Source organism: Aspergillus pseudodeflectus (genome assembly GCF_044049435.1).
Source record: "Aspergillus pseudodeflectus strain CBS 756.74 chromosome Unknown BJX68scaffold_93, whole genome shotgun sequence".
Taxonomy (NCBI): domain Eukaryota; kingdom Fungi; phylum Ascomycota; class Eurotiomycetes; order Eurotiales; family Aspergillaceae; genus Aspergillus; species Aspergillus pseudodeflectus.
Genome location: NW_027263869.1, coordinates 86,052 through 94,326, shown reverse-complemented (window position 1 = coordinate 94,326; position 8,275 = coordinate 86,052). Strand labels below are relative to the sequence as shown.

Below are 8,275 nucleotides of genomic sequence, written 5' to 3'. Positions count from 1 at the left end.
AACCAAAAAAAAAGAGGCTAAAATACTACCTATGCTTATTCAGTCCAATATATAGAATCTCCTTTTTTTCTGCTTCGAGCGCGGGCTGGAGGCCGTTGCTTTCCCAGGCGTCGAGAACGCCACCCTGTGGACGCCGACGAGTATCCCCAAATCCACCAATGCGATGCAATACTACTATTAAACTCTAGAGCGTACAGAAACTCGAATCCGCACTGAGTATCTATAACGTCTGATCCCAGTATTGTTGGGTGGAGGCGCCATGGGCTATAACCACCTACCGGAGAACCTCTCACTTGTGATCAAAACTCTCCGAACAACAACATGTTCCTTGATGCAGCTCAGATACATATTCAAAACCTTGTCACTCTCTCAAGTCTTCCGAGGTTTTCTTACAGTATACTTAGGTATACATCCCCAGATACCTGATGGATCCAGCGACAGCCAATCAGAGGTGATAATTTGCTGAGGGTCCCAAATGGCTTGGCAGAGATTGTCTCCAGCAACACACCGGTGAAAAATGACTTCATCGTCGATCGGGATTCTCTCATCATTCGAATTTTGGCCCGGAACAGCGCATTAGTATCGAAATGAAGGACTACTCCAAAGAGCTCGAGATTGCTTGCTTAGCGGTTCAGCGGGCGAGCCTTTTAACCAAGAAACTCCTCGAGGCAGTTGACAAGGGCCACTTCGATAAAATAGATGCGACGCCAGTGACTATAGCAGACTTTGGAGCTCAATCGCTTCTCATCGCTGCCGTCCACCATTTGTTTCCCGAGGATGATATTGTCGGGGAGGAAGATTCGAAAGCCCTTCGGGCGGAGCCTGACCTGCTCGCACGAACCTGGGATTTAGTCTCCTCGACTCGCCTGGACGATGAACACAGCGAAGCTCTGCTTTACGCGCCCTCCTCGAAAGAAGAAATGCTCCGATTGATCGATCTGGGTGCCCAGGGAAGCTGCAAGCCACGAGGCCGGACATGGGTGCTTGACCCCGTGGATGGTACGGCGACGTTTATCCAGGGACGGCAGTATGCTGTTTGCCTCGGACTCGTGGAAGACGGACAGCAGAAGGTCGGTGTTACTGGATGTCCAAACCTCAATCTCGAGTCAGGCCAAGTTCATGAAGATATCGTCGATCGGACGGGCTACGGATATCAAGTCTATGCCGTCGCGGGGCAAGGAGCGTGGATGCGACAGATGGGCACAGGCGCTCTTTTGCCTGCACGCAAGATCGAACCCAAAGCACAAATCACAAAACCCGAGGATATCCGACTGGTCGACTGTCTGTCTGCGAATTCGTCAAACTATGAGGTGCATCAGCGCCTGATGGAGAGATTGGGCGCACCCTGGCCGCCGAGGACGGATCTTTGGTCAGCACAGCTACGGTACATCGCTATCGCGGTAGGGGGCTGCAATGTGCTCATCAAGATCCCGCGCAAGGCCTCATATCGCTCCATGATATGGGACCATATCGGTGGAATGTTAATCGCCTCCGAGCTTGGCTGTATAGTGAGCGATCTGAATGGAAACCCCGTCGACTGCAGTCTCGGCAGAACGCTCTCAGGCTGCTACGGGATGATTGTTGCTCCTGCGTCCTTACATCCAGTACTGGTCGACGCTGTGAAACAACTGCAGTGAAACTATGAGCATGAGAGGAAGTCAGATTATCCGGCATTAATTAATCTTGATTAAGTTTGCATCATTTGGCCCATCTTTACGGAGGGTTTTCTTGCCGATTTTTTTCTTTTGCTTGCACATTTATAACATATTAGTTGGGACTTCCCGGTTGGAGTATCCTGGAATTCAAACCCCGCTAGAGTGATCGACCCCTGCAGACAGGCCTCGAAAGAACCTGACCTAAGCCCCCAGAGCCCATTTCTACTTTTACGACTGGCTGCATGATGGCGCTGCTTCTGTGTATCCGGATTCGTCTATCAGGGCTAGCTAACTTGATTTTGCGAACTGAGTTCCTAGTTTGCATATTGGGGCCAATCCGTACGGATCGACATCACAGCAAGAGGGCAAACTGGGAACCCGGGCAGACGATCTGACAACGGGCTCTGCTTAAACCAGCAAAGGCTGAAACCTCGACACTGGCTATACCCAAAGTGCCGTGGCGGATCATATATCAGCCAGTGAGGGGTTGCGAGGTCGTGTCAGGAGATCAAGATTGCAATGGGAAATGCGGGGGCGAAAATGAGCCCAGGCAGGGAACATCTTCGTCATCTTACATCTTTATAAGACGGGTTCATCACCCAACGCTGAAATATTTATCCTCTTACTTTTCTTTATGCTTTTCCATAGTTTGGGCTGTTACCCTGTATTAGTCTCTTTTCGCCAACTGAGACCACACACGCCATGCCGAGTATGTCTTTACCTACACCTTGCTTCTATACTCAGACCACCCACACTAACTACTGGGATTAGACATCTACAATCCGTTTGCAAGACGCGAGTCGCACGACAGGTCCGTGCTGACTACATACCGAGTCATTGCCCCTCTGTCGTACGCCCTGGTGTTGATTGCGGGAATTTACTATTCTTCACGGCGGCCAAGCGAAGTTTCCAATGGACATACTATTTGGGACAATTTCTTGCGACGCATCACGCCATTTAGTGTTGAGCTGACTGTCACAGCAATTTACTGGTAAGTGGACCTTGCCCTAGCCCTCTTACTCAAGTATTAACCACCCTAGGATCCTATTACTACTTGCCCAACTACACTATATTTTGTCCGGACTTGTTTTCTCCCGAGATACAGCTCTGACTCACGCGGCGGCGAATATTGCGCCCTACTTCATCCTTCATAACCTCTTCGTCTTTGCTTGGATCCTCCTTTGGACACGGAACCATTTCTGGCCTGCAGAGGTCTTTGTAGGGGTGGATTTTATCCTCCAACACCTCGCCTTTTGGCGTTTCCGCGGCCTCACACCTCTCACCCACATCTCCGTGATTGCTGCTCCATACGCCTGGGATCTAATCTTGCTTTTATGGAACGGATCCGCTGCAGCGCATTCCTTCTCCCCCGCCGCGGAAATCGCGGCAAATATCTTCATCTGGGTATTCTTCGTTATCAGCGCTGCGTCAATCTTCTTCACCGTCGATGACCTTTTAGGGTATTGTTTGAGTCTACTGAGTCTTGGTACTAAGCCCTACCCATGGATAGGATAGACAATGTGCTAATCTCAGTAAACAGGGCTCGCTATACAGCAGTATACGCGCAAGCGTCTCCCCCTCCAGTGGATCTTTGCCTGGGTCATATTTGCAGTGCTCTTCGTTGAGACGATCTATATCACTGCCACTAAATATTCGGGCCGGACAGTTTACTGGCGCCGCGGGGCTGAACCTGAATCGACTGATGCCGAGCGGGCGCCTCTGCTTAACGACTCCGCACCCGTGGCGGCCTCATAATGTGATGGGTGCGTGGGTGTGACTTCTTGAGGCTGAGGCGAGTTTTGGCTTTGAATGAGGCATGATTATTTGATGGAACGGACAAGGTCGTCGCAGGCGAAGTGAGCAAGCCTCAAGGCGCAGCGAGCGGAGCAGACAACAATAAGCGCAAAAGAGGATGAAGAATGGTAGGTATGAGTTATGTTATTGATGGTTTTGTGCTCCCCTCTCGAGTTTGATACCACGTTTATAGTCTGCATGTTGTTTGTTAGGGATGGAGCGACGATACGGGTCTGTCAAAGATATATGGCCCCTGGTAAATAATAATCTCATCTTTTGAATATAGTAATGAATCCTCGCTTTCCAATCTCCGAGCCACTTCTGCCGTAGTACGTAGTCTTGGCTATGATGTTTTGAATCTAGATTACTATGAGGCTGCGCTGCTATGCTCGGGAGTAGATACCTCGTCGGCTGGTGGGGTGCCGTGGCTCAAGAGACCCTCAATCCACCAATGCGATAAAATTAGAAATTGTAAAACGCATCAAAGCCAAGAACCTGACCCAGGCAGTCAAATTATTCATTTCCTGAAAAGCAATATGCAAGGCACGCGTCAATCCTAATCTGGAGCTCTGCGGAGAGCTAGGATGTTGTCGCCAGGGCAACGGCGGGGACAACAGACCGAGCGAGGACAAGGATGCCTGCGCAGTGATCACTCGAAGCGCCGTCAAGCGACGCAAACACTTGGGGAAGAAGGAGCAATCTCACTTCCTCCAAAACTTCTCTTTCATCGTGGTTTTTTAGAAACTGCGTTGCTTGATCTTGTCTTTGTTTACTGGCAAACGGGCTTCCACTCCCGCTTCAGTACTGTTGATCTCACGCTTCGCAGTTGTCCCAGATTGTTCCTCTGGTACTCGGGACTGCCGGCAGTTCCAGTCCTGATAATTACCCCGGATCTCATTGTTTATTTACCCTATTCGCCCGCCGTCTTTTAAGTCTCAGACGGCTCTCCGCAGTAAGTCGCATTCTTTCGACATCAAAGGAATGCACGAATGGAACCATTGACGTCTGAATCAGGATCCGAAGACGAATTGTCGCTTCAAACGCCTGAGTTTACCCAGTCGCATAGTATGTCCTGTTAAGCCGTCCAAAAAGAACAATCATGAGGCAGCAACGTATACACCACCAGGAGGAGCCGCCAGCATACAGCTACGGAGAAGGCTCGTACCTCACTGATGACTACGACCCGCCTGTCCGACACACGACCATGCGGCTGCTACCGACGAGTTCGCAGGTCGAGAGTGACCTAAATGCTGATTTGGGCACTGCGTCCACTTATCGCGATCGAGATCCTTTTGGGGATGATAATCAGTGAGTAGTCACATTCCAATGATACCATCGGGTATCTTGCGCGGCCCCTTGTGGGTGGTGTCAACAAATTCACTTGCGCCCGATGCTTCTTTTTAGGGCTCCAGCCCATCTCCGTCGTCCGCTCAGCCAGTGGAATCACAGACTGTATCTAAAATGGCCTACCATCGAAGACGAAGAGCTAATCAAAATGTTTGGTATGGCAGAACCGAGAGATACTACGAATACGACACAGAAGATACACCCTCGCGCCCTGCTTCGAGCATGCGAAATGTGCCCAGTATCCCAGCCCCTACAGCGTCCGCAGTGGACGACATGCACTTTTCCTCTCGTCCGGCGTCGCCCACACGACCTTGGTCCCCGACGCGTGCCCCAGGTTGGACAAGACCCCCGTCTGTAGCAGGCTCCCAGTACGAACGCGCGGATCTGAACGGCAGCCCTCGGCCAGGCACACCTAGTTCAAGATACGGAGGGAGCCCCCGGAGGCCGCTCCCACCTGCGCCACTATTCTCGAAGCCAGGAGTCGGTGGACAGGATGCGAAGATCGATATCGGCGACGCGGACGATGATCCTTTCGGCGGTGGTGGACGAACAATGAATTCTCGACACGGAGGACACGGCAGTGTCAATTCATTTACCAGCGATTCGACCTTTATTGCGGACGACAAGGATCTGGAGAAGATTGACCTGGAAGAATATAGCGAAACCCAGTCCATGGTTGACCCTAATCTGCACTACGGCCCAGCACCAGACAAACAAAGCCGCCGAGGAGTTCGCGATGCTCAAATGTCCAAAAAAGAGGTCCAGCTGATCAACGGTGAGCTGATCTTGGAGTGTAAGATTCCTACCATCTTGCACAGTTTCTTGCCCCGTCGAGACGATCGCGAATTCACTCACATGAGGTACACGGCCGTTACTTGCGACCCCGACGATTTTGCCCAACGGGGATACAAGCTGCGCCAGCAGATCGGACGGACGATGCGCGAAACCGAGCTGTTCATCTGTGTGACCATGTATAACGAGGATGAGATTCATTTTACTCGGACCATGCACGGTATCATGCGCAATATCAGCCACTTCTGCTCTCGTTCCAAGTCTCGTACTTGGGGTAAGGATGGTTGGAAGAAGATTGTGGTCTGTATCATTGCAGACGGTCGTAAAAAGGTGCACCCGCGGACTCTGAATGCTTTGGCAGCTCTGGGTGTCTATCAAGAGGGCATTGCAAAGAACATCGTCAATAAAAAACAGGTAAACGCCCACGTCTACGAATACACTACCCAGGTATCCCTCGACTCCGACCTCAAGTTCAAGGGTGCGGAAAGGGGCATAGTCCCTTGCCAGATTGTCTTTTGTCTGAAAGAGCACAACCAGAAGAAACTAAACTCGCACCGTTGGTTCTTCAACGCCTTTGGCCGAGCGCTGCAGCCCAACATTTGCATCCTGCTGGATGTTGGTACCAAGCCCGAGCCTACCGCACTCTACCACTTGTGGAAGGCCTTTGACCAGGATTCCAACGTCGCTGGTGCCGCCGGGGAGATCAAGGCAAGCAAAGGAAAGGGAATGCTTGGCCTTTTGAACCCTCTGGTCGCAAGTCAGAATTTTGAGTACAAAATGTCCAATATTCTTGACAAGCCGCTGGAATCGGTGTTTGGGTACATTACCGTGCTTCCTGGTGCCCTCAGTGCATACCGATTCTTCGCTCTGCAAAACGACGCCGAAGGCAATGGCCCTCTGAACCAGTACTTCAAGGGAGAGACCCTGCATGGTAAAGACGCGGATGTGTTCACAGCCAACATGTACCTGGCCGAAGATCGTATTCTCTGCTGGGAGTTGGTGGCCAAGAGGGAAGAGCGATGGGTCCTCCGTTTCGTCAAGAGCGCTGTCGGAGAGACTGACGTGCCTGGTATGTGTTTCTTCAAAGTGGCAGATATTGGACAAGTTGCTAACACTTCGGACAGACTCTATTCCCGAGTTCATCTCCCAGCGTCGACGTTGGCTGAACGGTGCTTTCTTTGCCGCCGTGTACTCTATTGTCAACGTGAAGCAGCTATGGAAGACGGACCATTCCCTTGCAAGAAAGATTCTGCTGCAGATCGAATCTGTCTACCAACTGCTTCAGCTAATCTTCACGTACTTTGGTCTAGTAAGTTGTCGGTTTCAGGAAGGAGCGGACCAAAGCTAACAGGGGCAGGCAAACTTTTATCTCGCCTTCTATTTCATTGCCGGTTCGCTCACTGATGACAAGATTGACCCATTCGGGCATAATTTTGGAAACTACATCTTCGTCGTGCTGAGATACGCTTGTGTCTTGGTGATGTGTCTCCAGTTTATCTTCTCCATGGGTAATCGACCTCAAGGGTGAGTCTTCTCTTTCCTTCTGGAGATGGAACTGCGAACTAACCGGCTAACAGCGCCAAAAAACTGTACCTCTCGAGTATGATCGTCTACAGTATCATCATGATATACACAGCCTTTTGTACGCTGTACTTGATCGTGCTTGAGCTCATGGCCAAGACGGGGCACGACGTCCCAATCACCATAAGTAATACTTTATTCGTCAACATTGTCGTGTCTCTCCTCTCCACCATCGGCCTGTACTTCTTCACCTCATTCCTCTACCTGGATCCCTGGCACATGTTCACCTCTTCGGCGCAGTACTTCGCCCTATTGCCATCTTACATCTGCACTCTGCAAGTCTATGCCTTCTGCAATACGCACGACGTGACCTGGGGCACCAAGGGGGATAACGTGACGAATACCGATCTAGGTGCGGCCCGTATTATCAACGGCTCTATAGTCGAAGTCGAGATGCCCTCGGAACAGCTGGATATTGACAGTGGCTACGACGCTGCGCTGCGCAACCTCCGAGACCGTCTCGAAGTGCCGGATCCGGGAATTTCCGAGTCTCAACTCCAAGAGGACTATTACCGCGCGGTGCGGACCTACATGGTAGGGGTCTGGATGACCGCGAACTTAATCCTGGCTATGGCCGTTTCCGAAGTCTACGGTATCGGCTCGACAGGTAATAACATTTACCTCGCCATCGTTTTATGGTCTGTTGCGGCCCTCGCTCTCATTCGTGCCGTTGGCTCGACGACATACGCAATTATGTACGTCGTTCAGAAGCTTGTCGAGGGCAAGGCAAAATTCCAAGCTGGTAATATTGCGCCGGCCCACTCTAGTGCTCCTGCTAGCTCGCTGGGGGGCGGTACGAAGTCAAGCCTGAGCATTCGGGATACGCTCTACGATTCGCGGTGGGCTATGCAGCGTGGTTTGCACAAGGTTGCTTTTTGGAGGAAATGATCGACTTTTCCCTATTTACTGTTTCTTTCTTGATTTATGTTGACCATGTTTGATCACTCCTCGGTAGATTCTGAATACAAGACCTTTATGACCTCCATTGCGTGCCTACGGCTACCAATTTGGTAGCATGTCCCCTTGTAGCTACTATGTAGGAAGAACGAGAACACCTCACATACGACCGTTATACCAGTGGAATAAGGTATAAATAAGTAATCATG

The 8,275-nt window shown here is 50.9% G+C and overlaps 3 protein-coding genes across 3 annotated transcripts; all 3 read left to right on the top strand.

The window, feature by feature from the left end:
* The first annotated feature begins 514 nt into the window (after window positions 1-514).
* On the top strand, window positions 515-1,963 carry BJX68DRAFT_219890 (inositol monophosphatase family protein). The gene has a single exon (XM_071037887.1). The coding sequence runs from the start codon at window positions 588-590 to the stop codon at window positions 1,635-1,637; it is 1,050 nt and encodes a 349-aa protein (XP_070892702.1). The 5' UTR covers window positions 515-587; the 3' UTR covers window positions 1,638-1,963.
* Window positions 1,964-2,206: 243 nt separating this feature from the next.
* On the top strand, window positions 2,207-3,443 carry BJX68DRAFT_219881 (DUF1774 domain-containing protein). The gene is made up of 4 exons (XM_071037886.1): window positions 2,207-2,364; window positions 2,427-2,646; window positions 2,696-3,141; window positions 3,196-3,443. Exons 1-4 carry the CDS (start codon window positions 2,358-2,360, stop codon window positions 3,408-3,410), a joined length of 888 nt encoding a protein of 295 aa, XP_070892701.1. The 5' UTR covers window positions 2,207-2,357; the 3' UTR covers window positions 3,411-3,443.
* Window positions 3,444-3,943: 500 nt separating this feature from the next.
* Window positions 3,944-8,152, top strand: chsB (chitin synthase class II). The gene is made up of 6 exons (XM_071042138.1): window positions 3,944-4,401; window positions 4,464-4,757; window positions 4,961-6,657; window positions 6,713-6,897; window positions 6,946-7,112; window positions 7,166-8,152. Exons 2-6 carry the CDS (start codon window positions 4,549-4,551, stop codon window positions 8,055-8,057), a joined length of 3,150 nt encoding a protein of 1,049 aa, XP_070892700.1. The 5' UTR covers window positions 3,944-4,401; window positions 4,464-4,548; the 3' UTR covers window positions 8,058-8,152.
* Window positions 8,153-8,275: the final 123 nt, after the last annotated feature.

Excerpts from the sequence above, each read along its gene's own strand:
- BJX68DRAFT_219881 (XM_071037886.1), top strand. Across the intron at positions 2,647-2,695 it reads ACTGTCACAGCAATTTACTG|GATCCTATTACTACTTGCCC; the intron begins GTAAGTGGACCT and ends TAACCACCCTAG. Across the intron at positions 3,142-3,195 it reads TTTGAGTCTACTGAGTCTTG|GGCTCGCTATACAGCAGTAT; the intron begins GTACTAAGCCCT and ends CTCAGTAAACAG.
- chsB (XM_071042138.1), top strand. The coding sequence starts at position 4,549 with ATGAGGCAGCAACGTATACACCACCAGGAGGAGCCGCCAGCATACAGC. Across the intron at positions 6,658-6,712 it reads CGGAGAGACTGACGTGCCTG|ACTCTATTCCCGAGTTCATC; the intron begins GTATGTGTTTCT and ends CACTTCGGACAG. Across the intron at positions 6,898-6,945 it reads TCTTCACGTACTTTGGTCTA|GCAAACTTTTATCTCGCCTT; the intron begins GTAAGTTGTCGG and ends TAACAGGGGCAG.
- BJX68DRAFT_219890 (XM_071037887.1), top strand. The coding sequence starts at position 588 with ATGAAGGACTACTCCAAAGAGCTCGAGATTGCTTGCTTAGCGGTTCAG.